The sequence below is a fragment of the Larimichthys crocea genome, chromosome XXIV (genome assembly GCF_000972845.2).
Source record: "Larimichthys crocea isolate SSNF chromosome XXIV, L_crocea_2.0, whole genome shotgun sequence".
Classification (NCBI taxonomy): Eukaryota; Metazoa; Chordata; class Actinopteri; family Sciaenidae; genus Larimichthys; species Larimichthys crocea.
This window is the reverse complement of record NC_040034.1, coordinates 926,697-947,514: the sequence shown is the minus strand read 5'-3', so window position 1 is coordinate 947,514 and position 20,818 is coordinate 926,697. Positions and strand designations below refer to the sequence as shown.

The following is a 20,818-nucleotide window of genomic DNA, read 5'->3' as shown; positions in this document are numbered from 1 at the left end:
GTGTTGTCCCCTCATTAGTTTAGAGTTTGAGCTAAAACAATTAGTTTTTATTAGTAGATACTAATAATAAGTCAAGGGACTTGACTATTATTAGTCAAGTAATCTGCACAGAAATAATGCAAACTATCAACAAGTTACCAGAGTGTAAAGTTTGCAGGATAGCTTAACATCCAGTTTTTTCTTAGTTTTAGGGTTAAAACAACATATTAGAGCTTAAAGAAACAATAGTTTTTATTATTAGAGTAACTAATAATAAGTCAAGTTGGCTTGACTTTCATTATTAGTTAAGTAATCTGCACGAAATAATGCAAACTATCAACAAGTTACCAGAGTCTAAGTTTGCAGATAAACCCAAGTATTCACAGCTTAACATCCAGTTTCCTCATTAGTTTTTTAGAAGCTTAAAGAAACAATTAGTTTATTAATTGAGTAACTAATAATAAGTAAGTTGCGTGACTTTCATTATTAGTTAAGTAATCTGCATGAAATAATGCAACACATCACAGTTACCAGAGTCTAAAGTTTCAAGATAAACCCAAGTATTCACAGCTTAACATCATTTTCTCTCATTAGTTTAGGGTTTTAGAGCTAAAACAATTAGTTTATTAATTAGAGTAACTAATAATAAGTCAAGTTGGCTTGACTTAATCATAGTTCAGTAATCTGCACTGAAATAATGCAAACAACTACAACAAGTTACCAGAGTTAAAGTTTGCAGGATAGCTTAACATCCAGTTTCTCTTAGTTTAGGTTAAAAAATTTTAGAGCTTAAGAAACAATTAGTTTATTAATTAGAGTAACTAATAATAAGTCAAGTTGACCTATATTATTATTAAGTAATCTGCACGAAATATGCAAACTATCAACACAGTTACCAGAGTAAAGTTTGCAGGATAAACCAAAGTTCCAGCTTAACATCCAGTTTTCTCAGTTTAGGGTTAAAACAACATTATAGAGCTAAAACAATTAGTTTATTAATGAGGTTGCAACATTTTAATCAGGATCAGCTTTATTGGCCAGGTGTGTTACACACATACAGGTGTAGACAAAGTACAGTTTTAAAAGACAAAGGACATGACAGGTAGACGACAACTAAACATAAAAAACTATATACACATTTGAAGTTGCATGTATTTGCATAAATATTGATATATATGCACGTGTGGATCTATCTGTAGATGATGATACAAGCGGTGGAGGCAGGTGGATATGACAGTATGATAATCTGAATACTTTTGAATTTTATAGTTTTTCCAGACACATAAATCATTTGTATTGACAAAATGTTCACTTTAAAGAATTACGTTACAGCATGTGTCCGCTTGTTTCAGCTCAGTTTGCGCTCTGTTCAACCCCAGACTCTTTGTGGAAATACTCCATAAAGATTCTTATTTGCATAATTCATGTAAGATTCAATCTAGCATTGGCCCTTTTGTTTCCCTCTAAGAAGTTGTGATACTTAAGGGCGGTAAAGAGGTTGATCTATAACAGAAACAAAGAGAAGAAGATCAAGTCAGTGATGTTTGTTTACCCGTCCGCCGTCAGCATGTATTGCGGTGTTAGAGTTGTTACCCTTCCGCATTGGTGATTCAGCTCTGCTTTGTTTTTACAGTGCGTGAAGTAGCAAAGTAACACAGGGAAGGCTGTGAAGTTGCTTGCTCCACTGGAGCAACCCATTTACATTAACGGGCAAATTGCTGGCAACATGTTAATAACAGTCTTCAGGATCTGGGGGTATAAATCAGACTTACATTGAAGTCCTGCAGATGTTTGCAGGGGTCTTAAATCTGAAGGCCACTACAGTACCATAACAAAGCATTATTCAGGCTGCGGAGGGCCGGACAATGTTTCTTTCAGCTGGTGTTTTGCATAACAAGAATTTCTTAAAATAAATGTTTCACAGCTTCCGATTTCTGGGTTTTTGACAGTCTCGCTAGGCGAGGATCTTTTACCTACATGTGGGAGTAAGAGCTTGCAGATAACATTAACCTGGCCTGGTCAGCTGCATTCCTCATTAAGAGTTTCTCTTTTGTTTATTGAGCATCAGGCTTCAGCGGCCTCACATGTGCAGGAAACATGTCAGATGTTGATCTTAGGTTTGTATCAGAACACTTCTTTTTTATGAGGTCTACTATTTTCCACCGTCCTCTCCTCCGTGCTTAAGTTACAGCCCAGATAGAAGGTTGGGGTTTGGGTTGGGCCCCGCTGCTGGGGTTGGCAAAAAACGAACCCCGCGTGGTGAAGCACGGAGAGCTGGCGATTACAAAGCCGTCCCCCCCACCCCCCCCCTTCCAAAACCCACCCACCGCGAGACGTGAGTGTTTTTTTTGCGCTCCGGGCGGCGTTCGGCGTCATTACGCTCCTGGAGATCGAAATTCATCCGCAGCTCTCTCTCCGTGTTGTGATTGCCCCACTTTCGCATTGTGTTGCATCAGATGCGCTCCAGTCCAGCTGCTGAAGCGCACGTTGCCGAGTTGACCTTGTTTTACACACACGCACACACACAACACACACACACTGGTTCCTTGTACACACTCATGCACGCTTCGACTTTTGTGGAAACGGCCCAAGCTGCCTCATGATGAGGGAAGTTTTTTCTGGAGTGCGCGAGGATCTGTTTTCATTTGAATTCATGTACACACACACACACACTCTCACACACAGATCATTGTGTTAACTGCATGTGATAGCCTCAAGTCAAGTGGAACTAACCCAAATGTATCTGGAACACCAAAAAGGATTTTAAACGTGTCTGTACGGTGTTGAATCCTTTGTTAAATCTCTGTCTGGTCTTTCATTCAAGAGCGGGAGACACTGATCAATACTGATACCGTCCCTTTTTTATTTATTTATTGGAGCATGTGCTAAAGTTTTCTCTGATCTGCTCCTCATAAACATTCATCGTCATTTATTTACACGTCCACACACACACACACACGAATGTTTACGGAGGCTGACGTTCTCTTCTCCGCTTCGCAGGGAGAGCGCGGATGGAGGAGGCTGGCCGTACAAGTGGAGGACAAGTTGTGAAGATCCGAAATGCAAAGGTGAGTAAGACGCGCGAGTCATCGGAAAACATCCAGATCAGCTGTCAAAACATCCAGATCAGCTGCCACAGATACGTTCGGTACATATCTGTGTGTCTTCTGGGTGAATTGGGAGTAGCGTGTATCTGTTGGAGCAACAGGATGTTTACAGGCGGATCAGCCTTTTCTTGCTTGACGTCACCGTTGTTTATTAAATGTGTTGAGGTCACACACACACACACACACACCACACACACACAACAGGTAATAAATACAGTCGCTTTAGTGTGTGAACACTGAATCAGGCTCCAGGCTTTGTAATAATAATCTTAATTGCAAGAGAAGAACAGTCAGTCGTGTTTCATACACATGTTGTAATTTTTGCTTTGCCCTTTGTTGTAGTTGTTTAGTCTGGTCTTTCAGAGCTGTTTAACACTGGGAGTAATTATTGTGCACAGTGCTTCATCAGTTGAGATGATAAACTTGGTGTTTGAAGGGTTCAGCTTGTAGATGCAGAGGTCTTGGTGAGGGTAATGTGTAAACATTAACAACCATCCCTGATGATGCAAACTTGCAAACGATTAAAAACATTCAGCCCTGAACTCTTTCAATCTCAAATTCAGCTACAACCTCCCCACAAGTAACGTGAAGCCTGTTTCTGATCATCATTCGGCTACAGGGTCGCTCCCTTTTGTTTACATTTGGGGTTTTAAAAGCTGACATATAGAGAGAAGTCGGGCGGTCGGGGGGAGGAGAATCTATTACAAATGATGTGACAGAGAGAAACCGCATATGGCCTCCCTCTCTACCGTGGAAGAGGATCAAGACTCCGAGGCTCTTGCAGATCTCATGGGAAGAATTATTTATGGAAAGTGGGACGGGTTTTTTGGAGATCTGAATGGAAGAACAGAAGAGGAGTGGATTTTAAAGGGCATTAAACGCACGGCTAACTAACAAAACATCAAGTAACACAAGCAATAAAGACCTACTGAGCTAAATTAAAATGTGTGAAACATAAACGAGCTGAGAGAGTTGTTGCTATTGGTAATCCCGTACCTGCAAGGCCGTTGTTGAATTTCCGAAAGTGCTGGGGGGGGTTAAAACCGTCATGCTTTCAGGAAGCCAATTGCTGTGAACAACACTGATACCCAGAGCTTAGTGTTGCCTAATGCTGCTGTTAGAGGAAGGAAAGGCCGTTTACATAGGTTCTCTGAGTGCATTCATCACAGCGGTTTAACCTAAACCAGCGCCGGTGATGCGTTTTTTGTGACTGACCGACACTCACCAAACTCACCAGATACTCCGATGAGGGATGTAAGATGCATCGTGACACGATTAAAAATCGCGTACAAATGCGTGACGACTCGAATCAGTTGACAAAAGAAAATGAATCGCGATTCTTGCGGATGCGAGAGAAGTAGGATATGTTCTTTTTCTTAATTAGAAATAGGTTACCTTATCTTAAAAAAAAGTCACTGGTGGTGATTCATTTTTTCAACGTCAGACGTCAAGTCGACGGTAAGAAATAGCTTTGAAATCGAGGACGCACTGAGCGCTTTAAATCACCTGTGTGGCCATTTTGGATCCCTATATACGCAAATCAACCGTAGGAAATGGACAGACAAAACCAAACAGCATGTAAATTTGCAAGAGACTGCGACATATAGGGCAACACGAGCAACATGCAGCAGCGTATCAGCCGCCAAAGTAATTACTCCACCTCGGGAGCGAAAACTTACTACACCACAGTTTACTTGTGAGATTGTTTCTAAAGAAAGCAGATATTTGTCATGTGTTTTGTTTGTTTAAGATTAAGTTGCACTTTTTAAGAGAACACAAACTGTTTTTTCTGTAAAGAAAGATTTTTTTCCTACAAATAAAAAGAATCATTTTATTTGGTCATAATTTGTCTGTAGCTCATTTAGATTAAAAAATGTATCGTGAACAAAAAAATCGTGACTCGAATCGAGTCGTGAGTTGAGCGTATCGTTACATCCCTACCGTTGACTCCTCTATAATGGAGTCTGACAATAAAACAGAATCTCATGAGCGAACAATGAGTTGTTAAAATCATGTTTTAGCATCCGTCTTAAGAACAGAGGCGAGGGCCGAACAAAAGACATTTACATCTGAGTATTGATAATCTGTTGTATCTCGAAGTGAATACTAAAACCTAAACAGGATCATTGGCAGACCGGGCCTGGTACTCAAACAAACCGTCTGCGACCCATATCTGCAATCAAAGCGTCCCGCTTAATCCTAGCATAAACTAAGCCTTAATATAATGTGAACAGGTGAGTTTGTATATAAATTCACCCTCAGTACAGTTGTCATGAACGGGGAAATTAGCTACAGAGACCAAAACTGTTTTTTTACCAGGCTTGAAACATGTTTATAAGTTGGACATTTGAACATGGGGACTTATGGAGTGACTCACTTCTGGCCAGCCTCAAGTGGACGTTTGAGAGAACTGCAGTTTTTGGCACTTCCACATTGGCTTTACAGGCACAGAGGTTGCCCCGCTTGGATAGTAAACACATTGATCTAAATTTCTGATAATGAAGGAGCAATTCATTACTATAGTTTATAATTAAGCTTTAAACCTGACAACGACATCAAATAAATACGCCGCAATGGAAAAAAACATGTTTAGTTGAGGTGTTCCGCCTCAAACCTTTTGTCCACTCAGGGGCATTTCTTCTTCTCAATTGAAAATGAACACCTAAGTATCAGGTCAGGCGCTCGGTGACAACAACTAGGCCTCTCCGGTTGAATGCAGCGATTCAGAACAAACGTGTTAGATGCCCACTGTCCTCCTCCGTGGCAGCTGCTGTGTCTGGACAAGCCCGAATGCTGCCGTGCATCTTTTCCTCGTTCGTCCCCGCAGTAAGCAGAAAGGTGTTTAGTGTTAATGCGAGTGAGGCGCTAAAGGAACAAAGGAGGAGCGAACGTGTTGCTAATGAATGGAAAAAGCTTGCTTGCAATTCCCGCCATAACCTCCAATAAACAGAAGCTATCGTACCTGCTTTTTTTTATCGTTTTTATGAGCTCTTTTTATGGTGTAAACGTAAGCACATGTCGACTTTATACTCTGGATTTCAGCATGCAAATAATACCTATCCACTGTCCATAAAGTCTGTAGATAAGTCGTTTTAACGTGATTTTCTTCTTGTGTTTTTGTCCCTGAGCTGGACGGACCGTACAGATGGTCACTGGATTCGCGGGAGAAGCTTCTGGAGTTTTGTTTTGACTATTGCTACTGGTCGGCGGACCCCGCAGCCCCCCACTATGCCTCGCAGGAGGAGTAATGACCGACTGTGTTTAAATAAACTTGGCCTTATTCTAATAAGTATTCTAAAAGGTAGTTTTGTACGATTCCCACTTAATAAAGACTGCAGAGGTCCCTACAACATCAGAGTTTACACACGGTATCCGTTGCTGCTCTGCAGAAGAAACAGTGTTTTTCCTGATTCAGTACAGATACTCGAGTAGATTCTGAACAAAACATCACAGTGTTGACTTGCACCACCTTGTTTTCGTTGCCTTCTCGTGGCTGGAGACAAAGTTCGTGCCAGTCCAGCCTTCGGCCACAAGTCGAGGCAGCAAACACACAACCTCTGCAGCGAGAAAAGAGCCCAGAGGAAACGGTGTCCTTGTAGACAAACCACAACAAGAGGGAGTGTGTATGTTGTTGTTGGTGTTTTTTTTACGCAAAACGGCCCACTCGGGGGATATGATATCAGCCCATCTGTTACCCAGAAGCCTCTCTGCATCAGACAGGCACGGTTGGAGTCAGCTTGCTTTTCTCGTCCCGGCTTTGATTGGGCGATTAGATATCTTTTGGTGTTGTGTGATTGGAGGGGTGTTGCTGGAAACCTGAGACCGAGGCTGCAGCTCAGGAGGAAGCGCTGCCTAATTCATTACAGGAAAGACTCCTTTTTAGATTACTTTTCAAGTTTTTTATTGTTCGGCACGATACATGCATCCGGTTAAATCTTCTCCCATCGCTGGCCTGTCTCCATCTCTGGTGCATGCGCCTTTGTTACGTTTTGAGAAAGACCAGGCGTGGATGGCCTACACGCTTGCGCGAGCACGACAACACTCCTTCCTGTTCTTCTCTCCGGCTTTCAGCTGCAAACCCAGCCCTCACAGGATTGGTGTCCAGTCACAGTGCCTAGTTGCCACAAGACATTCCTCTGTTGACCCGCGGTGGGCAAAAAAGGACACCACATAAAATGACAGAGCCGCTGGATTTTTAAATCTGACCTCCTTTTCCTGTGCACCAGAAACCCAAGAATATCTCTTTTAACAAAGACGACAAAGTCAGCCGTTTACTGACACACACGGTTGAAATATATTTGAATCGGACTTTCTCGTGGCGGCTCTGAAGGCTGCCCTGACGTACGAAAGGAAAATGCTGCGATTGTGTCGACACAGACAGATTAATGGACGACAGTGACAGGTGGAGCCGCCAGTCCTAACTATTTACCAAAAACATTACTTTATAGAACACAAAGAGTCCGGCTAAGTGGCCTGTTTTTGGTGCAGAGCTTGGTTATCCCACAAAGCAAAACAGTGTTGGGGCGCGGCGTTAATTTCCCACACTTGTCGCGTCGCCTCATTTCACTTTCACTGCTCTCAAGTGAGATTCGGTTTTCTTTTTCCACCTTGTTATACAACCACATTTATAGTTTTAAACTCGCCGCCCTGGTTTCTGCCAGGGCTGGATTTTTCTCATGGCCACTCGCTTTCTTTTTACAGAGCAGGAACTTGCTTCCGAAATTCGTCGGTTTGCGTTGGTAATTCCCCCAGGAGACCGAGACAATCGAGAGAAAGGAGAAAGTGGTCTTAACTCCCGCTTTTTCCAGCCCGGCACTATCCCACCCCCACACCAGGCCCCTCAAGAACCTGCTTGCCACGCCTCCCCACCACTGCAAGCGTGCCGTTACTGTAACACGTCCACGCTCACTGGTATGTTTACACCAGATACTCGTGCTGGTTTTTCCATCGCCGTGCAGACAGAAATGTGGTTATCTAAACATATGTTGGGGTGCAGACGTGGTTGCATTTTTGTCGCTGAGGGCTCTCCACAAGGAAAGAACAGCATGGGAGACTGAGACTTTTTCAGTTGTATCTTAGAGCCGAGAGGAATGAGAAGTGCGCTGCCAGTGAGAAGGACGTAGTGAAAGAGCCGTAAAACCCAGAATCCATAATGGGAGCCAGCGGTTGAGGAATGCAGGAGAGAACTGGACTGTTAGTGCACTTTTTGTTTTGGGGCCTAGATGGAGCCAGTAAATAGTATTTTATGCCCATTATTTAATAACACACACCGCAGCCTGTTATGTGTTTTCTGAGGTAAGAACATGGGGGAGAGGAAAAAGCGGAAAAGAAGCAGAGGTTTGAACACGAAAGAGGGGAACCTTGCTTGTGAATTCCTCGGGTTGAGGAGAGGAGGAGAGGAGGAGGAGGAGGAGGAGGAGGAGAGGGGCACGGGGTCCACTGTCTCCTCTGCACCCTCCACCCCCCTCCAGCTCTCGCCTGCCAAAACTCACAGCTGCCTCACTAAGTGATTGTTTTCGCGCTTGTTAAATTCAGGCAAAGACGTCACTGCTGAGGATTCGCTCGGAGCACATGCTGTTTTTTATTGCCAAAAGGAGTCGGCTTGCTGGGGTTTTTCCCTCTCACCTCTCCTCCCCCCTCCTGCTGCTCCTCTTCTTCTTCTTTCTCTCTGCGTGCCCTCTGTGCGATGCAGTTAGTTATTCGATTATGCTCGCAGGGTTTCTAGGCTGTGTGTCAGTGGTGCTGCAGACCGGGGGGGAAGAATAGTCTCTGTGTCACATCACACGTGAGCGCTCACTCCCCCTCAACACATCCAGTTCGAGGCTGGGTTGAATTACCTACAGGCAGACAACCGAATAAACCACATGCTTGTCACAAAGAAAATAATGGAGATCTGCACCATATAGGATACAGGAAAAGCACCTGTTATTTATTGGCAGACTCGATGCTTTCAGGCAGAAAGATAAGAGGAATTTGTTAAAAGAGCGACTGCGGAGTAGGAAAACCACTTTTTCCGCGACTTCGTTTGGAGGCTTGTGTCCATATTTTTTCATTTGAATGCTTGTAATATAGTGCAGGTATTGCCCATGATCAGCTTCTTCACCGCAGTTGCCATCAAAACGTCCACTTGAGGCTGGCTCCAGAAGACAGTCCCCATGTTAAAAACTTCACAGCAGAACTAAACATGTTTACACAGCCTGGTACAAAAAACTTATTTCCCCGTTCATGACAACTGTACTGAGGGTGATTTTATATACAACTCACCTGTTTTCGCGTGGACGGTTTGATGACAGGTAGGTGTGATTACGGACGTTTGTTTTGAGCAACCAGCTTCATCGGTCCGCGTCTCAGCCGATTTTTAGATTAACTGGGAGGTGAAGTGGCAGGACAGAAACCTGCGGCTGACATCAGTGCAAACGCCTCCGTTCTTTATACTGGTCAGGTTTTTTTGTCTTTAGTGCAGATTGTGGTTCTTGTTGCTTTACGTTGCTTATTGTTGTAAATCGTTATCTTATGTTTTTATATTGTCCTTGGTTTTCTATGTGGGGTCTCTAGTTCATTTCTATTTTATGTTACACGCACGTTTGTGTCAGCTCAGCTGTTTTTAAGGGCTTATAAATTAAGTTGAGTTGAGTTGATGAGATTTCAGACTAATATCCTGGGAATGATTTCTTACATTAGGGCATTTAAATTTTTATAATTAGTTTTGTTGCCCACATACGCTGCTACATACTTATTTTAGACTAATTAACTTAATTTTAAAAAGGGACTTTTTGCAGTCTTTGTTGGATGTAGTGCTCTCGGAGTTTGCTAACGCCTGCAACGTACAGAGACAATAATATATTATCCACCATTATCTGTAAGTTGCTTCCCCAATCGGGGACATCACAGGAAAGATACTACATTAAAATAACCACAAAACTGAAACATTCATCACAGACTAACAGATGGCGTGGGTTATCAGTCACAACATGACACGAACGTTGGGCTAACTCGTTAGCTCTTTGAAACAGTGTGCAGTGCTGCACATGGTGACAACTGTCAGTGCTGCAAACCTGTGTCTACACATGCATACATGTCTGACTTTAATTATTAGTTCATTATAAGTAATCTGCACTGAAATAATGCAAACTATCAACAAGTTTGCAAGATAAATCCAGCTTAACATCCATTTTTCTCTTAGTTTTAGGGTTAAAAACAACATAATTAGAGCTAAAACAATTAGTTTATTAATTAGAGTAACTAATAATAAGTCAAGTTGGCTTGACTTATTATTAGTTCAGTAATCTGCACTAAAATAATGCAAACTATCAACAAGTTTGCAAGATAAACCCAAAGTATTCACAGCTTAACATCCAGTTTTCTCGATAAACCCAAAGTATTCACAGCTTAACATCCAGTTTTCTCTGTTTTAGGGTTTAAAAAACATAATTAGTAATAAAACAATTAGTTTATTAATTAGAGTAACTAATAATAAGTCAAGTTGGCTTGGCTCATCATTAGTTCAGTAATCTGCAGAGAAATAATGCAAACTATCAACAAGTTTGCAGGATAAATCCAAAGTATTCACAGCTTAACATCCAGTTTTCCCCTCATTAGTTTAGAGTTTAGAGCTAAAACAATTAGTTTATCAATTAGAGTAACTAATAATAAGTCAAGTTGACTTGACTTATCATTAGTTCAGTAATCTGCACTGAAATAGGAATGCAAACTATCAACAAGTTACCAGAGTCTAAAGTTTGCAGGATAAACCCAAAGTATTTACAGCTTAACATCCAGTTTTCCCCTCATTAGTTTAGAGTTTAGAGCTAAAACAATTAGTTTATTAATTAGAGTAACTAATAATAAATCAAGTTGGCTTGACTTATTGATAGTTCAGTAATCTGCAATCAACAAGTTACCAAAGTCTAAAGTTTGCAGGATAAACCCAAAGTATTCACAGCTTAACATCCAGTTTTCTCTTAGATTTAGGGTTAAAACAACATTATTAGAGCTAAAACAATTAGTTTATTAATTAGGGTGGCAACAATTTTAATCAGGATCAGCTTTATTGGCCAGGTGTGTGTACACACTTACAGGTGTAGACATAAGTACAGTTTAAAAGACAAAGGACATGACAGGTAGACGCAGAAACATAAAAAAAAAAAACTATATACACATTTGAAAGTTGCATGTATTTGCATAAATATTGATATATATGCACGTGTGGATCTATCTGTAGATGGATGATACAAGCGGTTGTGTTGCATGAGGCAGGTGGATATGACAGTATGATAATCTGAATATCTTTTTAATTTTATATAGTTTTTCCAGACAACATAAATCATTTGTATTGACAAAATGTTCACTGTTAAAGAATGGACGTTACAGCATGTGTCCGCTTGTTTCAGCTCAGTTTGCGCTCGTGTTCAACCCCAGACTCTGTGGAAATACTCCATAAAGATGTCTTATTTGCATAATTCATGTAAGATTCAATCTTTCATTGGCGCCTTTTGTTTCCCTCTAAAGAAGTTTGTGATGACTTAAGGAGCGGTTAAAGAGGTTGATCTCATAACATGAAAACAAAGGAGAGAAGATCAAGTCAGATGATGTTGTTTACCCGTGATAGTTCGAGTTAAACCCATTCCCTTCATTTGGTGGATTCAGAGCTCTCACTTTTGTTTTTACAGTGCTGAAGTAGCAAAGTACAGCACAGGGAAGGCTGTGAAGTTGCTTTGCTCCACTGGAGCAACCCATTTACATTAACGGGCAAATTGCTGCAACATGTTGAATAACAGGTCTTCAGGATCTGGGGGGTATAAATCAGACTTACATTGAAGTCCTGCAGGATGTTTGCAGGGGTCTTTTAAATCTGAAGGCCACTACAGTACCATAACAAAGCATCATTCAGGCTGCGGAGGGCCGGACAATGATTCTTTCAGCTGGTGTTTTGCATAACAAAAGAATTTCTTATAAATAAATGTTTCACAGCTTCCTGATTTCTGGGTTTTTGACAGTCTCGCTAAGCGAGGATCCTTTTACCTACATGTGGGAGGAAAAGCTTGCAGATAACATTAACTCCGGCCTGGTCAGCTGCATTCCTCATTAAGTGAGTTTCTCTTTGTTTTAATTGAGCATCAGGCTTCAGCGGCCTCTCACATGTGCAGGAAACATGTCAGATGTTGATCTTAGGTTTGTATCAGAACACTTTTTTTTTATGAGGTCTACTATTTTCCACCGTCCTCTCCTCCGTGCTTAAGTTACAGCCCGAGATAGAAGGTTGGTGGTTTTGGGTTGGGCCCCGCTGCTGGGGTTGGCAAAAAAATGAACCCCGCGTGGTGAAGCACAGGGAGAGCTGGCGATTACAACAGCCACCCCCCCTCTCCAAAACCCACCCACCGCAGAGACGTGAGTGTTTTTTTGCGCACTCCGGGCGGCGTTCGGCGTCATTATCGCTCCTGGAGATCGAAATTCACTCCGCAGCTCTCTCTCCGTGTTGTGATTGCCTCCACTTTCGCATGTGTTGCATCAGATGCGCTCCAGTCCAGCTGCTGAAGCGCACGTTGCCGAGTTGACCTTGTTTTACACACACGCACACACACACACACACACACACACACACTGGTCTGCATTGTACACACTCATGCACGCTCTCGACTTTTGTGGAAACGGCCCAAGCTGCCTCATGATGAGGGAAGTTTTTCTGGAGTGCGCGAGGATCTGTTTTCATTTGAATTCATGTACACACACACACACATACACTCACACACACTCTCACACACAGATTCATTGTGTTAACTGCCATGTGATAGCCTCAAGTCAAGTGGAACTAACCCAAATGTATCTGGACACACAAAGAGGATTTTAAACGTGTCTGTACGGTGTTGAATCCTTTGTTAAATCTCTGTCTGGTTTTTCATTCAAGAGCGGGAGACACTGATCAATACTGATACCGTCCCTTTTTATTTATTTATTGGAAGCATGTGCTAAAGTTTCTCTGATCCGACTCCTCATAAACATTCATCGTCATTTATTTACACGTCTACACACACACACACACGAATGTTTACGGAGGCTGACGTTTCTCTTCTCCGCTCGCAGGGAGAGCGCGGATGGAGGAAGGCTGGCCGTACAAGTGGAGGACAAGTTTGTGAAGATCCGAAATGCAAAGGTGAGTAAGACGTGAGAGTGGAAAACATCCAGGTCAGCTGCAAAACATCCAGATCAGCTGCCACAGATACGTTCAGATACGTGTGTCTTCTGGGTGAATTGGGAGTAGCGTGTATCTGTTGGAGCAACAGGATGTTTACAGGCTTGGATCAGCCTTTTCTTGCTTGACGTCACCGTTGTTTATTAAATGTGTTGAGGTCACACACACACACAGACACACACACACACACACACACCACACACGGGTAAATAAAATACAGTCGCTTTAGTGTGTGAACACTGAATCAGGCTCCAGGCTTTGTTAATAATAATCTTAATTGCAAGAGAAGAACAGTCAGTCGTGTTTCATACTACATGTTGTAATTTTTGCTTTGCCCTTTGTTGTAGTTGTTAGTCTAGGTCTTTTCAGAGTTGTTTTACACATGGGAGTAATTATTGTGCACAGTGCTTCATCAGTTGAGATGATAAACTTGGTGTATTTGAAGGATTCAGCTTGTAGATGCAGAGGTCTTGGTGAGGGTAATGTGTCAAAACAACCATCCTGATGATGCAAACTTGCAAACAGATTAAAAACATTCAGCCCTGAACTCGTTTCAAATCTCAAATTCAGCTACAACCTCCCCACATGTAACGTGAAGCCTGCTTCTGATCATACATTCGGCTACAGGGTCGCTCCCTTTTGTTTACATTTGGGGTTTTAAAAGCTGACATATAGAGAGAAGTCGGACGGGTCGGGGGGAGGGAGGAGAGAGAATCTATTACAAATGATGTGACAGAGAGAAACCGCATATGGCCTCCCTCTCTACCGTGGAAGAGGATCAAGACTCCGAGGCTCTTGCAGATCTCATGGGAAGAATTATTTATGGAAAGTGGGACGGGTTTTTTGGAGGATCTGAAACGGAGAGAACAGAAGAGGAGTGGATTTTAAAAGGGCATTAAACGCACGGCTAACTAACAAAACATCAAGTAACACAAGCCATAAAGACCTACTGAGCTAAATTAAAATGTGTGAAAACAATAAAAACGAGCTGAGAGAGTTGTTGCTATTGGCTAATCCCGTACACTGCAAGGCCGTTGTTGAATTTCCTGAAAGTGCTGGGGGGGGGTTAAACAGTCATGCTTTCAGGCAAGCTAATTGCTGTGAACAACACTGATACCCAGAGCTTAGTGTTGCCTAATGCTGCTGTTAGAGGAAGGAGAGGCAGCTTACATAGGTTCTCTGAGTGCATTAATCACAGCGGTTTAACCTAAACCAGCGCCAGTGATGCTGTTTTTGTGACTGAACCGTCACACACCAAACTCACCAGATACTCCGATGACTAGGGATGTAACGATGCATCGTGACACGATTAAAAATCGGTACAAATGCGTGACAACTCGAATCGGTTGACAGAAAAAATGAATCGCGATTCTTCGTGGATGCGAGAGAAGTAGGATATGTTCTTTTTCTTAAATTAGAAATAGGTTACGTTATCTTAAAAAAAAAAAAGTCACTGGTTAGTGATTCATTTGTTCAACGTCAAGTCGACGGTAGAAAATAGCTTTGAAATAGAGGACGCACCGAGCAGTTTGAAATCACCTGTGTGCCAGCATTTTGGATTCCCTATATACGTAAATACAACCGTGAGAAATGGACAGACAAAACCAAAACAGCATGTAAATATTGCAAGAGACTGCGACATATAGCGGCAACATGAGCAACATGCAGCAGCATATCAGCCGCCAAAGTAACGTTACGCCACCTCAAGAGCGAAAACTGCACATTACACCAGTTAACAGCAGTTTACTGTGAGATTGTTTCTAAAGAAAGCAGATATTTGTCATGTGTTTTGTTTGTTTAAGATGTAAGTTGCACTTTTTATAAGAGAACACAAACTGTTTGAGAGTTTCTGTAAGGAAAGATTTTTTTTTCATACAAATAAGATAATAAGAAGATAATTTTATTTGGTCAGAATTTGTCTGTAGCTCATTTTGATTTTTAAAAATCGTATCGTGAACAAAAAATCGTGACTCGAATCGAGTCGTGAGTTGAGCGTATCGTTACATCCCTACCGATGACTCCTCTATAATGGAGTTTGACAATAAAACTGAATCGCATGAGCCAAAAAATGAGTTGTTAAAATCATGTTTTAGCATCGGTCTTAAGAATTAAAGAGCGAGGGCCGAACAAAAGACATTTACACTCTGAGCATTGATAATCTGTTGGTATCTAATCTAAAAACCGGCTAAGACGTGGATCATTGGCAGACCTGACCTGTCAATGAAAGCGTCCACGCTCTTAATCCTGCATAACTTTAAGCCTTAATATAATGTGAACAGGTGAGTTGTATATAAATTCACCCTCAGTACAGTTGTCATGAACGGAGAAATTAGCTACAGAGACCAAAACTGTTTTTTGTACCAGGCTGTAAACATGTTTATTTCTGCTGTGAAGTTGGACATTTGAACATGGGGACTTATGGAGACTGACTCACTTCTGGAGCCAGCCTCAAGTGGACGTTTGAGGAACTGCAGTTTTTTGGCACTTCTGCATTGGCTTTACAGGCACAGAGGTTGCCGCTTGGATAGTAAACACATTTATCTAAATTTCTGATAATGAAGGGAGCAGACCATTACTTTAATTAAAGCTTTTAAACCTGACACGACATCAAATAAATACGCCGCGATGAAAAAACATGTTTAGTTGAGGTGTTCCGCCTCAAACCTTTTGTCCACTCAGGGGCATTTCTTCTTCTGCAAATTGAAAATGACTACCTAAGTATCAGGTCAGGCGCTCTCGGTGACAACAATACGGCTCTCCGGGTTGAATGCAGCGATTCAGAACAAACGTTTAGATGCCCTACTGTCCTCCTCCGGTGGCAGCTGCTGTGTCTGGACAAGCCCGAATGCTGCCACGCTATCTTTTCCTCCGTTCAGGATTCGCCCGCAGTAAGCAGAAAGGTGTTTAGTGTTAATGCAGTGAGGCGACTAAAGGACCAAAGGAGGAGCGAACGCGTTGCTAATGAATGGAAAAAGCTTGCTTGCAATTCCACGCCATAACGCTCCAATAAACAGAAGCTATCGTACCTGTTTTGTTTGGGTTTTTTTTATCACCAGGGTTTTTATGTAGCTCTTTTTATTGTGTTAAACGTAAGCACATGTCGACTTTATACTCTGGATTTCAGCATGCAAAATAATACCGTATCCACTGTCCATAAAGTGCTGTATAAGTCGTTTTAATGTGATTTTCTTCTTGTGTTTTTTGTCCCTGAAGCTGGACGGACGTACAGATGGTCACGTGGATTCGCGGGAGAAGCTTCTGGAGTTCTGTTTTGACTATTGCTACTGGTCGGCGGACCCCGCAGCCCCCCACTATGCCTCGCAGGAGGAGGTAATGACCGACTGTGTTTGAATAAACTTGGCCTTATTCTAAATAAGTATTCTAAAAGGTAGGTTTGTTACGATATTCCCACTTAATAACGACTGCAGAGGTCCCTGAACATCAGAGTTTACACACGGTATCCACTTATTCTCTCATGTTGCCGCTGCGACAGAATAAACAGTGTTTTTCCTGATTCATGTACAGATACTCTGACACAAAACATCACAGTGTTGACTTTGCACCACCTTGTTTTCGAGCCTTCTCGTGGCTGGAGACAAAGTTTGTGCCAGTCCAGCCTTCGGCCACAAGTCGACACCGGGCAGCAAACACACAACCTCTGCAGCGAGAAAAGAGCCCAGAGGAAACGGTGTCCTTGTAGACAAACCACAACAAGAGGGAGTGTGTATGTTGTGTGTGTTTTTACGCAAACGGCCACTCGGGGGGATATGATATCAGCCCCATCTGTTACCCAGAAGCCTTTTCTGCATCAGACACGGCACGGTTGGAGTCAGCTTGCTTTTCATGTCCCGGCTTTGATTGGGCGATTAGATATCTTTGTGTTGTTTGATTGGAGGGTGTTGCTGGAAACCTGAGACCGAGGCTGCAGCTCAGGAGGAAGCGCTGCCTAATTCCATTACAGGAAAGACTTCTTTTTTTAGATTACTTCATTTGTATTTCCATCAAGTTTTTTATTGTTCGGCACGATACATGCATCCTGGTTAAATCTTCTCCCTCGCTGCCTGTCTCCCCTCTTGTCAGTGCCGCCTTTGTATACGTTTGAGAAAGACCAGGCTGTGATGGCCTACACGCTTTCGCTGAGCAACAGACAACACTCCTTCCTGTTCTTCTTCTCCGGCTTCAGCTGCAAACCAGCCTCAGCAGGATTGTGTCCAGTCACAGTGGCCTAGTTGCCACAAGACATTCCTCTGTTGACCCGCGGTGGGCGAAAAAAGGACACCACATAAATGACAGAGCCGCTGGATTTTAAATCTGACCTCTTTTCCTGTGCACCAGAAACCCAAAGAATAATCTCTTTTAAACAAAGACGACAACGTCAGCCGTTTACTGATCACATCACGGTTGAATATATTTGAATCGGGCATTTCTCTGGCGGCTCTGAAGGCCTGCCCTGACGTAGAAAGGAGAAAATGCTGCGATTGTGTCGACAAGACAGATTAATGGATCGACAGTGACAGGTGGAGCCGCTCTAACTATTTTACCCAAACAAATTACTTTATAGAACACAAAGAGTCCGGCTAAGTGGCCTGTTTTGTGCAGAGCTTTGTTATCCACAAGCAAAAACAGTGTTGGGGCGCGGTGTTAATTTCCCACACTTGTCGCGTCGCCTCATTTCACTTTCACTGCTCTCAAGTGAGATTCGGTTTCTTTCCTACCTTGTTATACTACCACATTTATTTTTAACTCGCCGCTGTTTCTGCCAGTGCTGGATTTTTCTCATGGCCACTCCACTTTCTTTTTACAGAGCAGGAACTTGCTCCGAATTCGTCTTTTGCGTTGTATTCCCCCAGGAGACCGAGACAATCTGAGACAAGGAGAAAGTGGATCTTAACTCCCGCTTTTCCAGCCCGGCACTATCCCACCACACCCAGGGCCCCTCAGAGACCTGCTGCCCAGCCCTCCCCACCACTGCAGCGTGCCGTTAACTGTACACGTCCACGCATCACTGATAGTTTACACCAGATACTCGTGCTGGTTTTTCCATCGCCGTGCAGACAGAAATGTGGTATCTTAAACTATATGTTGGGGTGCAGACGTGGTTGCATTTTTGTCGCTGAGGGCTCTCCACAAGGAAAGAACAGCATGGGAGACTCAGACTCAGATTTTTTCTAAGTTGTATCTTAGAGCCGAGAGGAATGAGAAGTGCGCTGCCAGGTGAGAAGACGTAGTGAAAGAGCCATAAAACCCTAAATCCATAATGGGAGCCAGCTGTTGAGGTAATGCAGGAGAGAGCTGGGACTGTTAGTGCCTTTTTGTTTTGGGGCCTAGATGGAGCCAGTAAATAGTTTATGCCATTATTTAATAACACAAACACCTCAGCCTGTTTATTATTTCTGACGGTAAGAAACATGGGGGAGAGGAAAAGCGGAAAAGAAGCAGAGGTTTGACACAGAAAGAGGGGAACTCTGGATGTGAATTCCTCGGGTTGAGGAGGATGAGGAGGAGGAGGAGGAGGAGGAGGAGAGGGCACGGGGTCCACTGTTCCTCTGCAGCCCCCCCTCCACCCCCCTCCAGCTCTCGCCTGCCAAACTCACAGCTGCCTCACTAAGTGATTTTTCGCTGTTAAATTTCAGGGCAAAGACGTCACTGCTGAGGATTCGTCTCGGAGCACAATGCTGTTTTTTATTGCCAAAAGGAGTCGGCTTGCTGGGGTTTTTCCCTCTCCTCCTCCTCCTCCTCCTGCTGCTCCTCTTCTTCTTCTCTCTGCGTGCCTCTGTCGATGCAGTTAGTTATTCGATTATGCTCGCAGTGTTTCTAGGTCTGTGTGTCAGTGGTGCTGCAGACCGGGGGGGAAGAATAGCTCCTCTGTGCACATGCACACGTGAGCGCTCACTCCCCCTCAACACAGTCCAGTCGAGGCTGGGTTGAATTAACTACAGGCAGGACACCGAATAAACCACATGCTGTCAACAAAGAAATATGACATCTGCACCATATGGATACAGGAAAAGCACCTGTTATTTATGTGCAGACTCGATGCTTTCAGGCAGAAGATAAGAGGAGTTGTTAAAAGAGACTGCGAGAGTAGGAAACCACTTTTCCGCAACTTCTGTTTGGGGCTTGTGTCATATTTTTCATTTGAATGCTTGTAATATAGTGCAGGTATTGCATATTTTTCATTTGAATGCTTGTAATATAGTGCAGGTATTGCCCGTGATGCAGCTCCTCACCGCAGTTCCTCAAATGTCCACTTGAGTCTGGCTCCAGAAGAAGTCTCCATAAGTCCCCATGTTAAAAAACTTCACAGCAGAAATAAACATGTTTACAGCCTGGTACAAAAAACTAATTTCCCCGTTCATGACAACTGTACTGAGGGTGAATTTATATACAACTCACCTGTTCGCGTGGACGCTTTGATTGACAGGTAGGTGTCGTTACAGATGGCTCGTTTGAGCAACCAGGCTTCATTCGGTCCACGTCTTAGCCGATTTTTAGATTAACTGGGAGGTGGAAGTTGCAGGACAGAAACCTGCGGCTGACATCGTGCAAACGCCTCCGTTCTTTATACTGTCAGTGTTTTTTTGTCTCTTAGTTTACAGATTTCAGAATAATATCCTGGAATGATTTCTTAACATTAGGGCATTCAGAATAATATCCTGGAATGATTTCTTAACATTAGGGCATTTAAACATTTTTATATTTGTTTTTTCCCCTCATAGCTGCTCATACATTTATTTAGCTAATTAACTTAATTTAAAAGGGCTTTTTGCAGTCTTTGTGGATGTATGTGCTCTCTGAGTTGTGCTAACGCCTGGAAACGTAATTAGAAATATATATTATCCATCCATTATCTGTAATTGCTTATCCTCATCAGGCTCATCACAGGAAAATATACATTAAATAACACAAAACTGAAACATTCACAGACTAACAGATGGGCGTGGGTCCTCAAGTGACATCCAATAGTGCTGAGTTCATGTCAAACTGTCGTGACGTGTGCCAGTTTGTTCCCCAGTGAAGGAATCTTGACTGCAGCACGGTACCTCATGGATTTCACAACACGGGTCCCATCAGTCTGAAAAGCTGCAGGAGTCATCTCATGTTGTGCTTTGGGGAGGAGCGGCAAATCCCCCAAAGTCTCACCAGATATGGTTTTATTTATTTGTTTTAGGTCTAGCCTTTGCCCCGGTGTCAGCCGCGATAGAGAGTGTGCCCTGGAAAAAAAAAGAGGAATGCGCTGCCACAGAGTCCCCGGCCTTCATGTTTTGTTCTCTTTCCTGTCCTCTGTTGTTCCTCCTCTTTTTTCTTTCATTCCCCACTGCCCTTCATTCCCATGTGTAGGGAGGCCTGAGTAATGAGGAGCAGCCTATCTGTTTGGCCTGCACATCTCTGTCTCTCTCCGTCCTTCCTCCCTCCCTCTCTCTCTCTCTCTCGCAGGCCTTCCATGCTAATTTGACCTACAAATCCTGTCCAAGTGTGACAAACGAGAGCGTTGTTGAACTCCAGCCAAACAGCTTCCTCTGTGTCTCTGCCTCCATGTCTG

General features: G+C 43.0%; 1 protein-coding gene across 2 annotated transcripts in view; it reads left to right on the top strand.

The window, feature by feature from the left end:
* stard9 (StAR-related lipid transfer (START) domain containing 9) overlaps nt 1-20,818 on the top strand; it is a 51,461-nt gene that overhangs the window by 1,343 nt on the left and 29,300 nt on the right. For both annotated transcript variants that reach the window (XM_027275244.1, XM_027275245.1), the window contains exons 2-3: nt 13,167-13,236; nt 16,489-16,605. In XM_027275244.1, coding sequence (XP_027131045.1) covers nt 13,167-13,236; nt 16,489-16,605 — 187 coding nt within the window. The remainder of the gene's footprint in view (nt 1-13,166; nt 13,237-16,488; nt 16,606-20,818) is intronic.